The sequence below is a fragment of the Carlito syrichta genome, unplaced genomic scaffold (genome assembly GCF_000164805.1).
Source record: "Carlito syrichta isolate Samal-C Ts95f unplaced genomic scaffold, Tarsius_syrichta-2.0.1 Scaffold307187, whole genome shotgun sequence".
Lineage (NCBI taxonomy): Eukaryota > Metazoa > Chordata > Mammalia > Primates > Tarsiidae > Carlito > Carlito syrichta.
The window spans coordinates 146,615-169,992 of NW_007251283.1; the positions used below are offsets into that span (position 1 = coordinate 146,615).

The 23,378-nt window shown below is 44.1% G+C and overlaps 1 protein-coding gene across 7 annotated transcripts in view; it reads left to right on the forward strand.

Annotated features, from left to right (window-relative positions):
- The window catches only part of PPP2R5C (protein phosphatase 2 regulatory subunit B'gamma), a 158,551-nt gene that overhangs the window by 127,456 nt on the left and 7,717 nt on the right, over positions 1-23,378 (forward strand). For 2 of the 7 annotated variants that reach the window (XM_021715565.1, XM_008064077.2), the window contains 5 exons: positions 6,981-7,151; positions 10,682-10,809; positions 11,941-12,042; positions 14,556-14,628; positions 19,872-19,988. In XM_021715565.1, the coding sequence (XP_021571240.1) occupies positions 6,981-7,151; positions 10,682-10,809; positions 11,941-12,042; positions 14,556-14,628; positions 19,872-19,988 (591 nt within the window). Of the gene's footprint in view, positions 1-6,980; positions 7,152-10,681; positions 10,810-11,940; positions 12,043-14,555; positions 14,782-19,871; positions 19,989-23,091; positions 23,129-23,378 lie in introns of those variants that run through there. The other 5 variants (XM_008064075.1, XM_008064071.2, XM_008064072.2 and 2 more) reach the window with 4 other exon arrangements.

Below are 23,378 nucleotides of genomic sequence, written 5' to 3' on the forward strand. Positions count from 1 at the left end.
TGGAAGGCTGAGGCGGAAGGATCACCTGAGCCCAGCAGGTGGATGCTGGGGTGGCCATGAGCATGCCACTGCACTCCAGCCTGAACAGCAGAGTGAGACTCTGACTCAAAACAAAAAGTAGGCAAGGTTAACAAATTCAGACATGTCAGATGCCACTTAATCATTCAAATAAACTTTTTTTAAACAACTTTTTTGAGATATAATTCACATTTTGTACAATTTTCCCATGTAAAGTGTACTGTGGAAAGGTTTTTGGTATATTACATTATGAATGTTTTAAATTGTAAAATATATATGACATAAAACTTAACATTTTAACCATTTAAAGTTTATGGCTCAGTGGCATTAATTACATTCATTGTGCAATCATCACCACTATGTTTCCAAAACTTTGTCATCATTCCAAACAGAAATTCTACCCATTAAACAATAATTTCCAACTTCCAGGCCCTCCTAACCTGTGATCTACTTTCTGTCTCTAAATTTGACTGGTGTAGTATCTCACATAAGTAAATCATAAAATATTTGTCCTTTTCTGCCTAGCTTATCTCACATAACGTGATGTCTTGCGAGGTTCCTCCACGTTGTATCATATACCAGAACTTCATTCCTTCTGATGGTTGAATACTGCTCCATTATATGGATATAACACATTTTGTTATCCATTTATTCATCAGTGGGTGCTTGGATTGTTTCCACCTTTTAGCTACTGTGAATAATGCTGCTGTTTGTATATTCATGTACAAATACCTGTTCACATCCCTGTTTTCCTTCATTTGCCTATATGTCCAGAAGTGGAATTGCTAAATTATTATGGTAATTATATGTTTAGCTTTTTAAGGAACTGCCATACTGTTTTATGCAGTGACTGCATCATTTTACACTCCCCCTCTTAATGTCCAAAGGCTCCAGTCTCTCCTCACCAATGCTCGTTATTTATTTTATTTTAATTGTAGCCATCCTAGTGGGTGTGAAACGGTGTCTCATCATGGTTTTGATTTGCATTTTCCTAAAGACTAATGCTGTAACGATGATAATCATCTTTTCATGCATTTATTGACCATGTATATCTTTGGAGAAATGTCTGTTTAAATCCAGTGGGCATTTTGAAAATTGGGTTGTTTCCTACTAATGACTAAGGAAGGGAGTGTCAGTAGCCAGTTTAAATGTTTGAATGTTCTTTTAAAAGTTACTGTTAGACTAGAAAAGGTTGACATCATCACTCTTGAGTCTTTTCTGTCCCTTCACCTATCTTTCACAGTTCTCTTGTGAGATTATAATTTTTAGAGTAAAATTACATGGAAAATTCTTAATATTGAATTCCTGAGTTAAACTGGCTTCTGGGCTCTGCTTTCTTATAAACTTTTAAATTATATGGGTTGACTTCCCCATCTTACCCACAAATTTCACAAAATTTGGGAAAGGCTCTTGTTCTGCAAAGTGGAGAGGTGACAGAGACTGCATAGCCATCCTCCATCACCCCCTGCCCCCCACCAACTCCTCGCAGAGTGTCATGTCCCTGCACTCTCCCACTTCAGGCCTGCAGATGCCTTCACCTCAGCTCTGCCTGAGATTCTGGAAGCTTCCAAGGAAATGTACCAGATCTTATCATAATTCAGCAGTCAAGGTTCTGACTCTTGTTTGGGGTAAAGATGTGTTATTTTTATCTTTGACTAAAGACATGTTTAGATGGGGAAAAGAAAAGCAAAATGGTGTTAATAATAAAAAAGCCCATTGGGGATTCTTTTTAGCTGTTTTGTCTCCAGTGATTGCATGCCCTAATTACTCTGTCTGTGTTTGAGGTCTTCTCCAAACTAAAGGGTGAGAGCTTTTACTGGAGAAAGTAATATGAAAAAAAATCCCCTCTACCCAACCCCACCTTTTTCTGTTCAAAAAGAAAAGGGACCGGGTAGAAGGAGAGTGATAGTATGCAAAGTTTGCTTTTATGATTTTTCTTTGTGCATATTTCTCATACTCCTGTAGTGGCTAAAGGATTCACCGAATGACACGCTGAGTTTACCACAGGTTGAGGCATCTCCCACCAGGCTGCTCCCCATGGCGTCTCTGCCCCCGTCCACTGTCCGACCCTGAGCCCTAATCCTGCTCCAGCGAGATCTCAGTGAATGGGCCCCACTCTATTCTCTCTTTCATCTAAAAGTAGTATGAAAGTGGACAAAGTTTTGTAAATGTTTTTCATTCCCACTAATATAGTAAATAAAGTGAATATAACTATGCAAGAGTAAGAGCTCTTAATTGCATTCATGTAAAAGAAGGCAAGACACCAGGCACAGTGGTTCACGCCTATAATCCCAGCACTTTGGGAGACAAGTGGGAGGATTGCTTGAGCCCAGGAGTTTGAGACCAGCCTGAGGCAATATAGCAAGTTCTTGTCTCTACAAAAATGAAAAAATAAAAAATAAAAAAACATTAGCCATGCATGGTGGCACACACCTGTAGTCCCAAGCTACTTAGGCTGAGGCAAAAGTATCTCCTGAACCCAGGAGGTCGAGACTGTGGTGAGCTGTGATGGTGCCGCTGCACTCCAGCATGGGTGACAGAGTGAGAGCCCGACTCAAAAAGAAAAGAAGAAGAAAGGAGATGGTATGCTGACTTCAGCTGCATCATAAATGCTGTAACGGGCAAGTCTCTGACTCGGCACAAGCACCAAGAAGCCACAAACTCCACAGACCCCATCCCTGATATTCCCCCATTTCTTAGTTTTCTGCTGCACTGATAATATGACAGTACTATCCTGGCTTTATCAAGCAGATTCCTTTTCTGCATATTAAAAACATTCAGATTCTCATCTCAGTAAATTTCTTCCTTTGAAATTCATGTCTTATGAAAACACAAAGGCCATTCTGTCTTACCTCATCATCGAAAAATTGTCAATAGTAAGATAAAAACCTAGATTCTTGTGAAGTGTGCGTCCACTTGCTAGCAGTGAGGACACTTGGTGTGCTTACAGGCCTGCACCAAAGGGACTCTTCTGAAATCATCGTGTGTCTAGGCTCAATAATGCTTAAAGTATGACTCATTTAAAAGATTAGATATAAAGAACATTTGCCCCTGTCTGTCATCTGTAATTAATATTTTTGTGTACAGAGCACATTCTGGGCACGTTAAACACATTCACTGCTGTTGAAAGAACAGAGGCTAATCAGATAGCTTACAGAAGTGAAATTGTGTTCTATTTTCACTGCCTGTCTCTAGGCCACTTTTACTACATGGTCCAGTGGCACCTCTTCTTTCTCCCTGGTGTGCCAGGAGAGGAGGGGGACTCCCCAGGACGCGAGGCTGGGGCTGCTGGCATACCCACCTGGGCTCGCCTACCCACGCCGGGGACTGGACAGCCCGCTGAGCTTCCAAAGGAGAACGCAGTGCCTTGAACTGCACCCAGCAGCAAACAGCCATTGTTGCCTCGGATTAGCATTCCTGAGCAGGCACCCTCTTCTGCAAAATACTGTCACAGTAAAGCAACTGAAATAGTTGGGTATTGATCACAGGCCATTCCAACTAGTGTGCAAAGTAAGTCCTGTGTGTGAGTCTGAGTTCAGAAATAATTAACTATTCCAGAGAAATGGAATAGCTGGCTCAATTGTATGGTAGAGCTCACAGAGCTTGCAAATTAACTCATTCGTAACCGCTGCCATGAATTTACATCATTCCAAATTCTGTTCCTGGTTGCCATGGACATGAATTTGTGTCCTTGCACATTCTGTTTCTGAATGCTGCAACGTTTTCATATGTATTTGTTGTTATATTTTGCTTTTGCTTGAAAATGAGTAGGCAAGGAGAAAGTTAATTGAGATAATTATCTGATATCGACTGTGCAATGTTATTGATTTGCATAGCTGGTAAAATTGCAAGTTGGTCATAATATTGTGTTGTGATTAGTGTTGTAAACTTGCATTTTGCTATTTCAGGGCTTTCATGCTTCAGTGTTAAACATAATTATGAATTATGAAAAATGAAGAAATATATGCTGATGAGATTTCTGAGGTCAAAGATGAATCCAGTGAACTTATTAGTGATAGTAAGACAGACAGCGATGTAATGATGCAATGTTAAGGAAGAAATATAACACAGATAATCTATGACAGTGAACCCAGTACTGGTGAGAATGAATCAGACATTGAGTGGACAAAATATGATTCAAAAAGGAACTTAGGAGTGTTTATGGGTAATCCAGGTATCGAGGTATTTCCAGATGGTCTTCAAAGTATAAGTGAAGTTGTCGGACTGTTTATTGGAGATGACTTTATAGAAATGATCGCAACTGAAACTAACAGGTATTATGATCACATGTACCACACATATAAATGTCCAAAGAAATCAAAAAAGTGGAGCCATACTACAGCGTCTGAGATGAAAGAATTTAAGCATTAAATATTTTGATGAGACAAGTGGAGAAAACCCCAGTACATGATTATTGGGCAACACATCCATCGATGATGAAGCCTCTCTTTTCAAAAATAATGACCCAAAATAGATTCCTACAGGTTTTGCAGTTTTTGTATTTTTCTAATAATGTAGAAATGCAGTCATATCCAAGCAGATTATGCAAAATTGAATCCATAATAAATTAAGTTTTAAATAAGTTCATCACTTTGTGCAAACCTGAACAAGAACATTCCTTGGATGAATTCATGATACCTCATTGTGGAAGCCTTTTTTGGGCTTATAATCCAAATAAAAACACGAAGTACAGAATGCCAGTCAGAGTGGTGTTTGAAGCAAATACCGGATATAGCTGCAATTTTCAGCTGTGTTGTGAAAAAGGTGACATTTTAGAAAAGACCATTTCACTTGTGCTTCACAACAGAAATTTGTGGCAACCAGTTTCAGGGGTTTTTTTTATTTTTACCTGCTCTCAGTATTAGAAAAGTGAAAATTTATCAGTCGCGAATGTGCTAACATATTTTTTCTAATAAAATTTCATTTGACAAGTGAAAAGAAGTGGTTCATTTATGAAGTGATTTGCATCTGCTAGATCCTTTTCAGTGGTTCTAATCCACAAAGTATAGTAAGGACACAATACATGTTTTTTTCTGTTTGTTTTTTGTTTTTTTGAGTTGGAGTCTTACTCCACCCAGACTTGAGTGCAGTGGCACACTCCCAGCCACCGCAGCCTTGACCTGCTGGGCTCCGGTGATCCTTCCACCTCACCCTTCCAAGTAGCTGGAACTACAGGCGTGCGATACTATGCCCGGCCAATTTTTGATTTATTGTAGAGATGAGGTCTTACCAAGTTGCCTGGGCGGGTCTCGAACCCGCGGACTCAGGTAGTCCACTCACCTTGGCCTCCCAAAGTGCTGGGATTACAGGCTGAGCCACCGAGCTCAGCCAATACATGTTTATTAAATAATTTGGAGCTAGAAGTAGGAAGAAATCAATTCAATGATGCATTTTTAGAAGTTGTTAGAGTATTTAGAATAATGTTGCAGTTTTTATGTCATACATCAAAACTTGTAGCACTTTCTTATGTAAATTTTAGAGTTTTTGAAAGTATAATATTATAAAAAATTGTCCAGGAGCCCAGATGCCAAAGCATCAAAACAAAATTGCCCTAAGCAAATGTTTTTTAAGTGCCTGCTTTGCTTTTTGACCACTCCAACAATTAGAAGGCTGCCTTGCTTAGCAGTGAATTGGTGTGATCTGCGGAGCTGGAATGACTGGTGAGTGGAAACCACCAGCCAGTCTCAGAGCCCTGGCATTTGTAGCGATTCCATGGTGATCCTGTCCTGGCACAGGACTGGGTGGAGGGGCCACAGTATTGCAGTGATTAGGCTAAATGGCTGCTTTAAATCGATGGCCTGCACTTGTACAGCTGTGTGTGTGAGTGTGTGATGCACTTTATACATAAAGACCTATTTTTAGACAGCTAAACTCTAGAAATAGTATTGAGTCTACACTGAGTCACAGTCAGTATTCTGTTCTAATATGCTTGTGGTAGGACATTTGGAAACTACAGGAACATACAAAGAAAGAAAGGTTGCCCAGTGGAAACCCTTTCTAGCTGTCTGACTTGGCAAGGGACATAAAGCACCCAACACCCACAGATTGGGAAACCATTGCCATCTGACTGGCTGTGCCTGGCAGGATGCTGGCAACACGAACCCTCTGGCTGGTGGCAGTGCTAGCTACAGCCACCGCTGCTGCGTGCTCCCTGTGGGTCCCATGTTCTTCAAGTAGTTGTGGCTCACGCCTGTGGGTGTACACACACAGGACACAGTGCACCCCCACTGCAGGTCCCACTGCAGCACCTATGGATGTAATAACAACTTAGTTCATGTCATTCTTTTTGATATATTTTAACACAGTTGAAAACTCTATATATGCATACATGTATATGTATGTTTGTGTGTAAATATACATATATGGGTGGTCGATAAATTTGAGAAAGAAATGGGTTGTGCATATGTATATATTTGGCCAATGGTTTCAGAACTAACTGACTATTCCACACTAAAATGTACATATGAATTCATATATTCTGTGTTTTCTCCATCGATCTTATTCTCTCAAAATTCTCCTAACTGGTTTTTTGTGGGGTTTTTTTGTCTTTTTTTAAAGGAACTGACTCTTAATGAAATGGTGTTTGATCAGATAGAGTGGGTCACATAAGTTAAAATGGTGATTCTAAAGAATATAAAATTAAGCCAGATGTGGTGGCACATACCTGTAGTCCCAGTTTCTCAGGAGACTGAGATGGGAGGATCATTTGAAGTTCAGGTTCAGCCTGGGCAACATAGCAAGACCCCTATCTCTGAATGAATGAGTGGATTTTTAAAAATTAGACCTATTTTTCTGATTTAAAAACCCACATGCCAGTTACTGAATCCCTGTTCCTTCTGTGAGGAAGCAGCAGCATCTTATTCTGTTGCTTGGCCTGGGGGCCACCTTCATGAAAACAGACATCTTCCCTCACAGGGATTGTGTCCTCATGGGCATCCCTCCATGTGTGGTTTCTTTTGTAGGTGGTGATGGCACTTCTTAAATACTGGCCAAAGACTCACAGTCCAAAAGAAGTAATGTTCCTAAACGAATTAGAGGAGATTTTGGATGTCATTGAGCCATCGGAGTTTGTGAAGATCATGGAGCCTCTCTTCCGGCAGCTAGCCAAGTGTGTCTCCAGCCCACACTTCCAGGTATGTAGACTGGACAGCCCACTAAGCTTCCAGAATGTTCTCTTCGAAATGAGAGGTTCAGTTGTAGCTGGCCATGGTTTGCTTCTCGTGTAATTGAAAGGTAAAATCCAAGTGTTTGTTTTAATTACATTTCAAAACAAGATGCTAAAACTTGAATTCTATGATATATACCTTAACATCTTATCCCCATCACTGGAAACACTTTTCTCAATAATAGTGATTAAAATGGCCTCTCTATAAAGCTGTTTTTGTCTTGATCTTTGGTGTCCTTCCATATTCATAAAACCTTATTTTACACACTCGAGTAATCCATATTAATACATAGCATGATGATCAAAGCCACTGACTCTGAAATGCTCTCCCTTCGTGAGCGCTTCATTGCTGACATCATTTACATTTGATTCCTTTTACCATTTAAAAAAAGCTAATAGTTCTGGTTTTTGTCACTGCCAAGCTCCTGTATGACAGGCCTACTACAGTAGTCAGTCAGTGTTCTACTTTCTTTTTCTTATTTTCTTCTTAACCCTTCAAGGTAGCCCTGGCTTGTCACCTCTTTCACAGGCATCCCCTACTGACCTTTTTGTCCTGTCCTCCTCCCTCTGACATAGTAGCTGCCCATTCCTTTGCATCATTGAGCGTGCACCCATCGTGAACTAGGTGAAACCTAGGCGTAAGAGGAGCAAGGCCTCCTGGTGTCCAGGGAGCTGGTGACGCCGTGGAGAGGGAAACTGTGTCAGTGCCACCCCCTTACAGCAGAGCAGCAGGGTCACCAGGCTCATGCAGTGGCTTCCGGAAGCTCTTGGGGAGATACCTGGCTGCAAGGATGAGGGATCCTCCAAATCGAGCCTTTCCAGATGGTTATGAAAAGTTTATTGGAACCAACAAAACTAAGACGAGAAAGCACACCAGGTGACAGAAGAGGAAGCAGCTGTCTGTGTGGCACAAGGCAGCTAGACTCACACGAGACAGGCTGAACATGGGTCACAGGAGGGACCAAGACGTGAGTTACAGGAGGGACTGTCGTGGGGCAGTCTCATCTGCTGCAAACTATCAGGCTCTTCTTGTTTTAGAAATGTCTGAGTTTTCACACTAGGAAATAGGAAAGAAAAATAGTGTTTTCCAAAACTGACATTGTGGCCAGGCTCGGTGGCTCACCCTTTAATCCCAGCACTTTGGGAGGCCGAGGCGAGTGGATTGCCTGAGCCTGTGGGTTCGAGACCAACTCATGCAACTTGGCAAGACCTCATCTCTATAATAAATCAAAAATTAGCCCAGCATGGTAGCACACACCTGTAGTTCTGGCTATTTGGAAGGCTGAGGCAGAAGGATCACCGGAGCCCAACTGGTCAGGGCTGGGGAGGCCCTGAGTGTACAACTACACTCCAGCCTGGGCAACAGAGTAGGACTCCAACTTAAAAAAAAAAAACTGACATTGTGAGCAGTTGCAGAAAGGCATGTGGTTTCCTAGAAACTACAGGGGTCAGCTCTACGGGCACTGGCCAGAGCAGAGTGTGGGAACACCACAAAGAGACTGAGTCACAGAGTGTCCTAAAATCCTGATCCCCTCCCTAGATGCAAAATGAGCTGTTGATACAGGTCCGATTATACCTCCAGAAGACAGGGCTGGACAGAATCATCATGGGTCACTTTGAATAAAAGCCAGTGGGAGGGCTCCAGGTTTATGGATAAAGCAGAGTTCGAGGTGACCATGAGCTGCAAGGAGCTCGGTGATGGGACATGTCCCACACGTGCACCGAGACCTCACCTCCCACAGCCACCCCCATCAAGAACAGCCTGAAAAGAGGCCTAGGTAGGCTGCAACACCTCTGGCAGGCGAGTTTGGCTCTGGGACTCCCCACCGCTCGGTGGAAGACTCCAGCCTGCAGCACCTTGCTCAGGCCTGCCTCACTGTCACGTACCAGTATCCCCCATGCACGTTGAAGTCCATCTGGGATTCTGGTTGTTGGAGGACCCGGATCAGCACAGAGTCCATTCCAGAGTCTTTCCAGACATAGACACATGAGGCCAGACCATTCTTAATTTTTAGATTTTTCTTCCATTAAAAAAAAAAAAAAAATTGCCCGTCTCAGAACTGAAAAAAAAATTCAAAACTCAAACCACCGAGCCTCTCAACCTATTTTCTGAATCAGGCTTAAGATATTACCCCCACATGTATTTGTAATAGATAGGCAGATGCCTTTGAAAACATAAGGCACTGAACTCTTAAATAAGTATTCTCCCAGAAGCCATGAGTGCAGTCGTGACTGCTTTGAACTCGCACTCTGTGTTCTCATGTGTGCCTGTCCCTCCCCCTTTAGCTCATTCCTATTCTGCAAAGCTCATCCTGGCTCACTACCTCTGAGGAATCATCCCTGATTGCTGAATCCAGCACAGCCTCCCCCATCATCATCCCAGCATCCTCCTGCACACACCGCACCATAGTCTCAGAATCTCTAGGCTGTCGACTCTGGCAGCAGAAATGTCATACCCCTCGGCCCAGAGCCTCTGAGTGCTGCTGTCACATCTGTGTAGATATAGGTGTAGTGACAGCATGTGGTTATATAGGAGAAGCTCCTCTTCTAGGGACTGTGTGCTGTGATGAGGACAGGCCATGTGTCCTGGTGACTGCTGCAAACACTCAGACAGTTCTGCAGAATGTGCATGTGTGCTTGTTGATTACAGACCAAGAAAGCAAACAGGACAGAGATGTGAACAGTTGCTAGGTCTGAGTGGAGGGTGGTGGGCATTCGTTGTTTTCACCTTATGTGTGTTTGAGAGTTTTAGTAATAAACATGGGAGACCCTCCAGTGGCTTCCATGAGCAAGGGCCAGCACACTCAGGCCCTGTGATGCACCTCGGCGCCCTTGGCTCCTGGCTCGTTCACACCCCTCACATCCTCCTCGTTGGTCCTCAGCCAGCTGCTGTGCTGGCGTCTCAGGTCTTCTCCTCCCTCAAGTCCTTGCTCAGGTGTCACCTCCTCCTAGTTGGAAGCCACACCTCCCTATACACTACCGCCACTGCCTGTCCCTCTTCCCTGCTGTCCTTTGCCATATGCTTATTTCTAATGGGTCCATCCTCACCCACTATTTGTCTCCTCCCTGCTTGCTTGTAAGCCACACGGAGGCAAGGGTTTCTGCCTTGCTTTGTCAGATGCTGAGTCCTCAACGTGGAACACACATTGCGTACTCTAGGTGTGTGGATGACATGGAGGTGAAGGGGAATGGATGGGTGGAATGAGCTCCTTTGACTTGTATTCTCAATGTCCAGCCCAGAAGTCTAGCATAAACACTTATTGAATAAATGGAGAAATAAGGGACAATGTTCTTGATTTCTTGGTGTACAAGAATTTATCTGCCTTCATTGAAGACTCTTCAGGGTTATAATCTAGAATATTTTGAATATATAGAAATAATCGTAGCTTTCTGATCAGTGTAATTCATGACCCAACTTGCAGGTTCAATAGCACAGATGTCTGCCTGCTGTCTCTGAGCCTGGTCACCTGTGGCAGTCACGCACTTGCTGTCTTTCAGGTGGCAGAGCGGGCACTCTATTATTGGAACAATGAGTACATCATGAGTTTGATCAGTGACAATGCAGCAAAGATTTTGCCCATCATGTTTCCATCCTTGTACCGCAACTCAAAGACCCACTGGAACAAGTAAGAAAGAGCCACCTCTCTGCATTTCTCGTCACTCTCATATGTTGCACATTTTGCTGCTGCTTCCTTTTGAATAAAAATCCAAAGTCTAAGTATCAGTTAAGAAATTAAAACGGCAATGCTTTTGTGGACTTCCACTTGAAGGAACAGTGTGGGTTGACTTTACTTCCTTACCTTCTTTTCAAGCCACTTAGAGGCACATGTGTTTGCAGCTGCTGCCCTGCTGGCTTCCACAGCAGTGTCGTCTAGGCTTCTCCCTAGGCTTCCTCCAGAGGAGCTGAAGGTCACGAGATGCACAGGGGGTTCAGCCCCAGCGGGAACACAGTGGCCACCCCGTTCTCAGGGTGGTCCTTTGAGCGCTGCTGACATGTGTCCTGTGAGAGCCACTGTGTGAGACTTGCTCTACTTTGGCTAATAATAAAATTATTAATATTAATTTTTGTCCTTAGTGAATAAGATTGAGAAGAAACGGACAAAGTATTGTCATTGCCGGGCACTGTGGCTCACCCTGTAATCCAGCACTTTACGAGAGGCTTGTCTGAGCCCAGGGGTTTGAGACCAGCCTAGGCAACTTGGCGAGACCTCATCTCTACAATAAATCCAAAAATTAGCTGGGCGTGGTGACACACGTCTGTGGTTCCAGCTACTTGGAAGGCTGAGGTGGAAGGATCACCTGAGCCCAGCAGGTTGAGGCTGCGGTGGCCATGAGCATGCCACTGCACTCCAGCCTAGGTGACAAAGTGAGACAGACTCAAAAAAAAAAAAAAGCTTGAGGCTAGCCGTGAGTGTGCTACTACACTCCAGCCTGGGTGGCAGAGTGAAACTCCAACTTAAAAAAAAAAAAGTATTGCCTTTGTTGTCCTCTTTATAATGTCTTAATTATATCTGTTCTAGTTTTAACATTTTTTTATTGTTTCCAAGCATTGTGGCTTCGGCCACTGCCAGCTGGGACAGTAGACTGTGAGGCCCCTCAGAACACAAAGTGAATAAACCCACACACACAGGCCCTTTACTAGAGTGTAGAAGCATGAGAAACGTGGGGCGTGGGAGGAGGAAGCAGCCTGAGTTTGGAGAGGAGAGGGGTCGATGGAGACACATGGTTCAGGGCTCACCGTGTAGTTCTCTTTTCAGAACAATACATGGCTTGATATACAACGCCCTGAAGCTCTTCATGGAGATGAACCAAAAGCTATTTGATGACTGTACCCAGCAGTTCAAAGCAGAGAAACTGAAGTAAGTTGCTTCGTTCACAAGTTACTGTTTCCAAGACTTTTTTTCCTTAACCCTGAAGAAAGTTACTGTTTAGTTGAAAGCAAAATCATCCCTTTCATACTGGGAAAGCAAATCAGAACTGTTTTATAATAATTTATTCTCAAAGAACATGTATTTAGGCTCACACCTGTAATCCCAGCACTTTGGGAGGCCAAGGTGGTTGGAAGGATTGCTTGAGCCCAGGAGTTTGAGACCAACCTGAGCAACATAGCAAGACTTTGTCTCTACAAAATTTTTTTTTTAATTTGCCAGACATAGTAGTCCCAGCTACTCAGGAAGCTGAGGCAGGAGGATCGCCTGAGCTCAGGTCAAGGCTGTGTGCCACTGCACTCCAGCCTAGGCAACAGAGTGAGACCTGAACTAAAAAAAAAAAAAAAAAAAAAAACCACATGCTAAAGGTTAGCTTTTCTTTCCTTTATATTACTAGTTTAATCATCTTTGCAAAAAGTGCATGTGTAGTCAAGAATTTAATGTTTAAAACTTTTTATTTTCTCAGGAGACATTTAAAGGCTATAATGTGTAGTAATTTTTCATGTTTATAAGTCAGGGATTTGAATTATATCCCTGTAAGGTTTATATGAAGCAAGCATCTGTATTTCAATGTAGCTTTATTCTGTTTTAATGATCTCCATAAATGTGGACATTCTTTGGAATTTACTCTGTCCTTTGCAAAATCAGAGTCCTGCCTTCGTACCTTTGAGGACTTCAGAGCCCACATGTGTCCAGGGATAATCTAGGTGACAAGGTGCTCTGTCCCTTGGCTAGGCAAGTAATCATGCGATTAGTTAGTTATCAAAAGTCACTTCTTCCAAATCGAGTATGAACTACTGGCAGATTTTATCACTTAAAATGGGCCAAGGTAAATAACCTTTGGATGAATGTAACCCACAATGCAGAGTGTGTGTGTGTGTGTGTGTGTGTGTGTGTGTGTGTGTGTGCGTGTGCTATTTATTCATTCTTAGACAAGTATGTAAGTGTTTACCTATATGCAGGTCCTGTTTTAGGTTCTGGCAATACAGCGTGACTAAAATAAAAATCTTTCTCCTTATGGGGTTTATATTCTGTGTAGTATGGAAAGATAAAGAAAGCAGATACAAATAAGTGAAATACAGAGTGTGAGACGGTGGATCAATAATGCAGCAAAGGGCTATAGGAGACAGGCCAGCCTGTTTCTCTGAATCTGCAGCTACATGGTCCATTGTCACCTGGGAGCTCAACATGGCATTCAGGTGTGAAACTTGGACATGGAACCTTCCGATGGCAAATCCTCCCTTTGTAGAACACCAGAGCCTTCTGAAAGGGACCTTAGAAGTTGTAGAGTACGTTTTCTGGATTTAAAAAATGGATCCTAGTTAAGTGATTTACCGAAGGTCATGTGACTCTTAACAGTAGAATCAGACAACAACCCAGGTCTCCTGGCCCTTAAGATTGTTCCTTTTTTTGGTTTTTGTTTTTTTGAGTTGGAGTCACTCTGTCGCCCAGAGTGGGGCATGCTCACGGCCACCCCAGCATCAACCTGCTGGGCTCAGGTGACCCTTCCACCTCAACCTTCCAAGCAGCCAGAACTACAGGTGCGTGCTACCACACCCAGATAATTTTTTTTTCTTTTTGAGTTGGAGTCTCACTCTGTGGCCCAGGCTAGAGTGCAGTGGCACTCTCATGGCCACCCCAGCGTCTACCTGCAGGACTCCAGCGATCCTTCCACCTCAGCCTTCCAAGTAGCCGGAACTACAGGCACACGCTAACATGCCCAGCTAATTTTTGATTTATTGTAGAGCCAAGGTCTCACCAAGTTGCCCGGGCTGGTCTTGAACCCGCAGGCTCAGGCAGTCCACTCGCCTCAGCCTCCCAAAGTGCTGGGATTACAGGCTGAGCCACCAAGCCCAGCCGAATTATTTTTTTTTTTTTTTTTTTTTTTGGTAGAGATGAGTTCTTGCCAAGTGCCCAGGCTGTTCTTGAACCCATGGGCTCAGGCAGTCCTCTCACCTCAGCCTCCCAAAGTGCTGGGATTACAGGCTTGAGCTGCCATGCCTGGCCAAGATCGTTCCTTTTTAACCTCCCCAAAACTGGAACACCAGCTCCTTATCCTGGTGCCTATGGCATCATCTCACCTTTAAGCATCTCAAAATTATGGAGCTGCTGTGAACAAGCAGCTAACCAGGGAGAATGGCAACCGAAGGTTTATTTGTCTCAGGGTTTTTAAGAATTTAAGTTCTTAGGCATGTTCAATTTTTAGCATTTTTTTTTTAACTGTCTCTAAGTCTTGGTTGGTTTTACTTTTATTTTATTATTATTATTTTTTTATTTTATTGCACACATTGTGGTCAACACTATGGCGTATGTGGAGTAAGACCATAAAGTTCCAAAAGAGAAATAGAAGATTGTGTTGCTGGACATATCTGTGTTTCTGCCCTTCGTGCTTTCTTGAGTATGATTCATCTCTCTAACACAAATGACATTTTACTATTTTTCAGAGAGAAGCTAAAAATGAAAGAACGAGAAGAAGCATGGGTTAAAATAGAAAAGCTAGCCAAAGCCAATCCCCAGGTACTAAAAATGAGAGTAACGTGAAAACGTCCAGGGTGTTACTTGAATGTTTTTATAAGATAGGAATATATCTTCATGGGAGAGAGGGACCTTGATTTCACTAATGTTGTATATGAAAATGTCTGCAATAAAAAATGCTTTTCAACTTTGTAACCCTTCTCTTGTAGAAGTACTTATTTTGCCCCACAACATTTTTACCACAGAATTGACTTTTTTCTCCTCTGCTTTTTAAATAAGATACAAATCTTATAAATATACTGTGGTAAAAAGACAACCAGGATGTCACCTCTATTTTGTACCAAAACTGCACTTTGCTTCCTCTCTCAGGTGTCATAGATGCTATGGCTCAAGTGATAGTTCCCTTTCTTTTTTAATGGCAAATTAATTCCAAGAGAAAGGAAATAAGAGTTGAAATAGATTAAGTATAAAGTTGATGTCCTCTTTCCTAGTATTAGGTTTTTATAGGCTTAAACTTTTACTGTTGAACGTGAACTGAATTTTGCCATGTTAGCACCTCCTCTTTCTCCTGCTCTAGCAGTAGGTACCAGCGTGCTCCAGCAAGTTGGTGTCAGCAGCCAGATCTCGGGAGCCACTGGTGGTTCCAGCAGCCAGGGCTGCTGTGGTCTGGGCGGGGTCCCTAGCTCTGTGCTCTTTTGGTTTTCTGTATGGGCTAAATGATTAGAGCATTATCATGAGTTGTTTCTTCTTGTTCTGTGAGCCTGATTATAACAGTGCCTCTTGCTGAAAATCTGTAAGAATTCTCAGGTTTCCCCAACTCCCCTGAAAAGAAAATATTTTACAAAACAATATATTTATTTTAGTGCAAAGTATGCATAAAAAATTATTATCTAAAGTGGCTTTTAAATTTCTCTGACATTTAATCAAAAGTTATACGTGAATATCAAGTTAAAAGTATATACTTTACCCATATAACAACCTATTGGTGTGTATTCTCTTTGGTAAAACTACAGTCAAGAGACTTAATGGGCCAGGCACAGTGCTTCACGCCAGTAATCCCAGCACTTTGGGAGGCCGAGGCTAGAGGATTGCCTGAGCCCACAGGTTTGAGACCAGCATGGGCAACTTGGCGATACCTAGTCTCTATAGCAAATCAAAAAAAAAAAAAGATTAGCCAAGTGTGGTGGCACATGCCTGTAGATCTAGCCACTTAGAAGGCTGAGGCAGAAGGATTGTCTGAGTCCAGCAGGTTGAGACTGTGCTGGCCATGACCGTGTCACTGCACTCCAGCCTGAGTGACAGAGTGACACTCCAACTAAAAAGAAACTCAATATGGGAAAATTGAATGACATTGTAAATTATCATTTCCTCAATTCCACCTAAAACAAGGAACCAGCATTTTTCTAGCATATTTATTCATGCTCTTACATAGAAATGCTGTTTGAAGATTACTGTCTGAAACGGTATAATAGTTGAGGCATCCCTTAGGATTGCAGGACACCAGCACACAGAGTTGGAATCAGCAACCTTGGAAACACTTAGGAAATATACATCAGAGGGCCTGATCGTATTTACTTTACCTGGAATATAGAAATAACCTATTGAAAAATGGCATAAAACCTTTCCATCATGAATGAAGACGAGCTGGTTGTTTGTATTGACACCTGTGACCTGGCTTTCCTGCTGTACTGAGACCAGTGTTCCTTCTAAAGTACAGACGGTTCTCTTTTCTTTTTCTGAACCTTTTCTGAGTTTTCTTCAGTACCTTTTAAAATTCTTTTTGGTTGCTGTCTCTAAAAATGTCTGTGATTATAACATATACCTATAATGGTTCAGCATTGGAGCTTTGGTGACCTCCTATGAGCTGGGGTCTCAACACTGTCCTGTCTTCATCTCTGTGTTAAAACCATCTGTGACGCTGTCCCTGTGAGTCCTGTCTGCATGCTGCAGTTTCACATTCAGTGTCCCTTACATGGAAAATACTTCATGGGTCAGTACTCAGAGCAGGAGATGATGGTCTCCGTGCTTTCTTTTATTCTCTCAAGGGAAAATCTCTAAATTCTGATCACTGCCATTACAACAACAGAAAGTAGACATTTTTATGGCTAATATAATTTATTCCTTATTTCTGTCATGAAAATAATTGGGATTTTGTAGCCTGGTTTTCCATGTCAAATCTACCTGTTTGAGAATTGATTTATAGGCTTTTTAAAGGTGGAGTACCAGTAATTCATTCTGTATTCACTGACATCTATCTAGAAGTCTTCCTGGTGCTTACCCTCTTTTTTTTTTTTTTTTTTTTTTTTTTAAACAAACCAAGAATTTATCTGCTCAAAGACATAGAAGCACATCCCTGTTGGGCGGGCAGGGGACTGGGAGAGCTTTGGTGCCTTCAGGACTTGATCTTATTTGTTTGAGCAGTTGTGGCAGCTTTTGGGGGTTTTTTCAAATCAAGATTTATAACATTAATGTATTTATCCTAATCCACCAAAACAGGCCCAAAACCTTGTACTGTTTAGTTCCCTGGCTTTCGTGGAGGTCATGAAATGCAGACAAGTTCTCTGTGAATTCTGAGGGTAGCTGGACTCAATGTTTCTTTCCTTTTGCAATGACTGAAATAATGCCACAATGACAGAGGAGGCCAGGGTGGCCCAGGCTGGCATCTGGCTGGACAACTGCCTTTTCTCTTGAAAGATGAGCTCATATGGGGAAATGTGCATTTTCCTTTATCCCATCATGAGTTTCAGCCTCCAGGAAGAACCCTTTCCTGCTGGGGCCTGCCATGTGGCGTTTGTTTGGCTGTGGACATTTTGTAGCATCCTTGCTTAGGGATACTTTCTTTTTCCCTGAGTACCAGCAAGCCATGCTCTAAGCATGAGCCATTGGTGGGCTCTGTGAAGGACTCTGGTTTTCCCTGAAGCAGTCAAAAGCCGATGGGTTGGTTCAAAACTGACCCCTGCACCGGCTCATGAGTATTACCGTGATTTCTGTTTCTGTATTTCCCCTCCTAACCATGAGCCCTCTCAAGGACGAGGCACTGTGTGTCCTGGACTACAGAAATTTCTAAGGATACAAAAATCAGAACAGGATACAGCCTGGCCTCAAGGAACTTACGGTTCTTTGGGGAACCCAGATGCACCCAGCTTGGATGACCAGATGATAGTACACACTTGAGTGAATCCAGCTCAGATAGTCAGATGGTAGCACACACTCAAGTGATGTGCTAGAGATGACACTGAATGGCTCATCTGTTCATGTCTTTCAAGAGAGATGGGTAAAGAAACGGGGTATGGACCACCATAGCAAGGGGGTGCCCAGGGCACCAGGGTATTCATCCCAGGAGGGGGTCTAGAATCATCACTAAGCGAGACTCAACCTGTCACATCTGGGGACAGAACTAGAAAAGAGGAAACCGCAGGGTGTTGGCCATGGTGGGGTGTCCCCTGTTGGGGCGCTGACTGCCATCTGAGGAAAGGTGAAACCAGAGAAGGAGCAGGAGCTTGGACTTTAGCCCAAAGAATAGAAGCAGAGATTCAAGAGCCGTAGGCGCATAGTGGCCTGGTCAGGCTTGCGTTTCACAAGCTCCTCCGGCAGCAACGTGGACGCTGTGCTGCCAGGGACCAGGCAAGAGGGTAGGGGCTTGTGCTGTGGGAACAGAGGACACAAGGCACTGAGGAACCTGGGTGCCACTGGTGTTGGAGGTAAGAACCAGGCTAAGGGGGCAGGAGCCAGGTGGGCTGGGAGTTGAGAAGAGAGGCCTAGCGAGGAGGACCTGTCAGAGGAAGGAGGAGGCCAGCCGGGCAGGGCTGGTGTCATGGAGTCCAAGGGAGGCGATGGCTCAGGGATGGTTGTGCTGAAACGCCATACCTCGAGAGGCTCATGAGATAAAGCCGAAAAATGGCTCAGCAACCAAGCAGTCACTGATGACGCAGGGACTGGCAGCTCCATTGGGAGGTGAGAGCGGAAACCAGGCTGGGATGCACAATGCCTGGGAGCTGAGCATTCTTTCCTGGGCTGAGTGGGGGGTGGGGGGCGCAGGAGGGAGGAGGGTCCAGCCCACAAACAGAGCTGAGGACCGAGGGGCTATAGCTGGTGGACCTGCTGGGCAGAGAATGGAGGGAATGTGGATGTAGCGGCCTGGGTTTCTATCCCAGCTTCCCCCCTTACGTGCTCTGAGACCTTGGGCAGGTCACCCAACCTCTTCCTGCCTCAGTTTCCACATTAGTCAAACGAAAGTGGTGGTGTACGTGGTTCAGTTTACTGCAAGATGAACGAGGGACTCAGCATAGTTTCCAGCTCACACCACATGCTTCCTCCTTCCCACCCTCCCCTCCCAGAGACAGCAGACACTGCAGACATTAGCAGTTGAGTTGTCCTGGGCACCTTGTCTCCTTGCAACCATCACAGCAGCCCTCGGAGGCAACCTTACCCCTGTTGCACTCATCGAGACAGTCTGCAGGGCCCAGTAGCTGAGTGGTGAGCATCTGCTGTCCAAACCAGAGCAAGGAGAGTGAAAAGTCCCAGGGCCTCTCTGCAGGAGAACAGGAGAGGAAGCACAGGAAGCCTGTGGATGTGCCAGGGACCGGGTCTACGCAGGAGGTCCTGTGCTTGCAAGAGCACTGGCCTGGGCGGCTGTGGTAGAGACGGAGCCATCGGCTAACCCAGACTGTGGGCTAACCTGACTGTGTTTGTTTTAGTCAAGCACAAAGACCCTGGGGGTGTGATGAAAGGGTTTAAGCAAGTTAAGAAAATGGGATAAAAGGGAGCAGGGAGTCTGGGGCCAGTCACCTCAAAGAGGAAGATGTCATGAGAGTGAAGGGAAAAGAACCTTAGGATGAGCAGATCGCATGCAAAGAATGGGAGGTCAGAGATGAATGTTCGAGCCGGGAGCAGTTCCCAGTGGCCAAGCCCAGGGCGCACCCTCATGCTTGGCTCACATGAAGTTGGAACATCAGAGGCTAAGCAATGGGGCATAGGCCACTGTTCTTCAGGTGTTGGGAGGGGGTGACCTGGGAGAGGCTTGGAAGTGACCTCTGGGGACAGTAGAAGATCAGCTGCTTTGCTGTCTTCACCGAGTGCAGCCCAGCTCACAAGAGGAGAAAAATTTGGTTAAGAGGACGGCAGGGCCATGGTCCTGCAGTTGTAGGCAAGCCTCTCATGGGGTCTCCATGTGGGAGAGGTCCCTGGGGATGGGTGCAGGGGAAGATGGTCCTGTGGGCTGGACAAGAGCCCTGGAGTTCAGGACCCAGAGCCTACCAGAGAGTGACTCCACACTTTCATTGCAGTACACAGGGTTTAGTCAAGCGAGCACGGTGAGCCTTCCGGTTGCAATGGAGACAGATGGGCCTTTATTTGAAGATGTGCAGATGCTGAGAAAGACAGTGAACCACGAGGCTCATCAGGTAAAAGTGCAAAGTGCACAGAGCTCTCAGCTGGATGCTCACTGCAGACTTGCTTAAGAAATGAGTGTCATATTTTAGTATATGACGTGGTCTACATCTGCTTTCTGTTTAAGCTGAAATTAAAAATGAAATTTTACTAATCTTAGAGGAAACATTTATCCTCAGATCCCAGTGATCAAGTTTCTAGAAACACTTCTTAAGGATTAAGATTTGTTTCTGAGATTTGTTTCTTCATTACCATAGCAGTGGTAATCCCAGCTCTTAACTGTTCTTTACACATTAACTTGGACAAAATCAAAAGCTTCACAGCAGTATCTCACCACTCGCTTTCCCTTTGCTTCCCTCTGACTTCTGCTTTGGCCCAGAGACATTCCCTTCTAGCTCTTCACAGCAGGTACTAACATCCCCTCCCCCAGGATACCAGGGTGGAGCCCTTGTTCCCCCTCACCCCCCTCCCAACCTCTGTCTTTCATTGCCTGTGTCCAGGGCCACCTAGGGTACCCACGCTCCAGTGATTTTGTTTCCATTGTGGTGGAAGTAATAGATCACCACTGATCTAAAGAAAGCATCCAGGCCAGTGCAGTAGCTCACACCTATAATCCCAGCACTTTGGGAAACCGAGGTGGGAGGATTGCTTGAGCCCAGGAGTTCAAGACCAGCTTGGGCAACATAGCCAGTCATTTTCTCTACCAAAAAAAAAAAAAAAATGGCCCAGAGTGGTAGTGCACTCCTGTAGTCCCAGCTAATTGGGAAACTGAGGTGGAAAGATCATCTGAGCCCAGGAGGTCGAGGCTGCGGTGAGCCGTGATTGTGCCACTGCACTCCAGCCTGGGCAACAGAGTGAGACCCAGACTGAAGTAAACAAACAAATAAATTTTTAAAAATTTAAAAATAAGAGAGCGCCTTATATCACTCTTACTGCTCACTTGGGAGTGTGTGCTGTGAGGCTTTCAAGAGGGCAGCTTATTAAGTTCCTGCCTAGGTTGAGGCCCTTTTCACCAAGATCATCTGCTGTGTTTCTCTGAGCTTGCCTCCGTCTCAAATACCTGGAAATGTAAGCAGCCTCAAATGAATTGGGGGGCATGGGCATTTGTCAGCGTAGAAACTTGAACCCACTTTTGGCCAGGCACGGTGGCTCACGTCTATGATCCCAGCACTTCGGGAGGCTGCAGTGGGAGGATTACTTGAGCCTAGGAGTTCGAGACCAGCCTAGGCAACACAGACCTGATCTCTACAAAAAATTTAAAACTTAGCCAGGCAATGTGGCAGTCACCTATAGTTCCAGCTATTTGGAAGACTGAGGCAGGAGGATCACCTGCGCCTAGGAGGTTGAGGATATGGTAAGGCTGTAATTGTGCTGTGCCACTGCCCTCCAGCCTAGACAACAGAGCGAGACCCTGTCTCTTTAAAAAAGAAAAAAGTGAACCCCCTTTGGCCAATGAAATAACTCCTAAAGACATCCAGCTCTAAAATTCCAAGATGTAAAAAGCAAGAGTGCTAAATTATCCCCATTATCTGCAAGCAGATGGTTTACAATGCTAGTATCAGTCAGGGCACCATTAAACAGGGTTTTTTTAATCTCTTAGTGTTTGATTCAAGTAAATCATGTCCCCCCCTCCCCCGCTCCTGATCAGACAGGATGAGGTGTTACCAAGAATACACATGTAGATAGCCTTAGAGCCTAGCAGCCCTGAGTTGTATATGGCTACAGAGCGCTTGAAAGGGGTACGTCTAAGCCGGGCTTGGTGGCTCAGCCTGTAATCCCGCACCTTTGGGAGGCCGAGGTGAGTGGATTGCCTGAGCCCGCGGGTTCAAGACCCACCTGGGCAGCGAGACCTCATCTCTACAATAAATCAAAAAATCAGCCGGGCGTGGCAGCCCATGCCTGTAATTCCGGCTTCTCAGAAGACTGAGGCAGAAGGATTGAGCGACCACTGCATTCCAGTCTGGGCGACCGAGTGAGACTCCAACTCAAAAAATAAAAAGAAAGGGGTACGTCTGAATCAGAATGTGCTGTCATGGAAAACACACAGGAGCATTCTGGCACTTAGTATCATTTATGATTTTGTATCGATTATATGTTGAAATGTTCATATGTTAGCTACTCAGGTGGAGTGTCCTTTATCCAGAAGCTCAGGACCAGAAGTTTAGATTTTGATCTTTTTAGATCTGGGAATATTTGTGTTAAGTATAGTTAAGCATAGTTAAGTATAGTTAAGTACAGTTAAGCATCCCTAATCCAAAAATTGGAAATCCACAATGCTTCAGTGAGCATTTCCTTTGGGCATCATGTCAGTGCTCAACAAGTTTCAGATTGTGGAGGACTTGGATTTTCCAATTAGGGAGACTCGGTCTGTACTAGATTGAGTAAAATATATTGTTAACATTAACGTCCCTCATTGCTTTTTGCTCTTTTAATGTGACTCTGAAAACATTTGGAGTTACACACATGGCCAGAATTGTAGTCCCATCGGACTGCACTGGTCCGGGCCACTTTCTCAGGGTGCTGTATAAGAAAAGGGCTCTTGGCACCAGGCGTCTGTGGTAGCCATGGTTGTCTGCCTCTTTCTGCCCAGATAGTTCCTGGACTTAGGTTAAGATCGGAAACAGGTGAATAGATGCTTCTTTCAGCTCCTCAAAGCCTGAAAATACGAAAGTACTAAAAATACTTTCAGTGGAAGAGCTCACTGAACACTTAGTGAGCATCAGTAACTAATTTCTGTGTAATCCTCATAATATTCATCAAAAATATGAAGATCTATATATATTCATCTATTTGTGGGGGTGTTTATGTTCCTCCTTGATATTTTAACTTGTAAGTGAATTTAAGATCACCACCTTTATTACTGTTTTGATTATATGACTTCAAGTTTGCTAATGGCATGTAAGCTAGCCTTGTCACTGCTGTCAGAAGGAAATCAAAATCGGTGTCTCCTGTCAGTAAGCCTTCTGGGGAGCTTGTGACCACGTGTTCATTTTTTAAGACAATAGACCATACAACATTGAAAAGGAAGTCAATGGTTTACAAGCCAGTTCTTACACATTAAATATTTTAAGGTTGGGGAATTTTTCTTCTTGGTACATCTTTTTTTTTTTTTTTTAGGAGTGAAGCGAGGAAAAGAATGAACTATGCCCAAAAGGTAATGAACCTGAATGTTATGGACATATTTACAATTTAGGTCCTACTTGGTAGTAAATCAATAACTTGATCGAGAATGCAAGCCCAAATATTCCCGTCTTGAGCAAAGCTGTCTTTGAAAGGTAGCTCTAGTATTTCTATGATACTCAGGGCCATGGAAACCTCCCAGTTGGTTTGTCTGTCCACTGCCCTTCAAAAGAGGCATGTCTCCTCCTGGGAGAATCACCAACCCAGTGATGGGCAGGAAACAG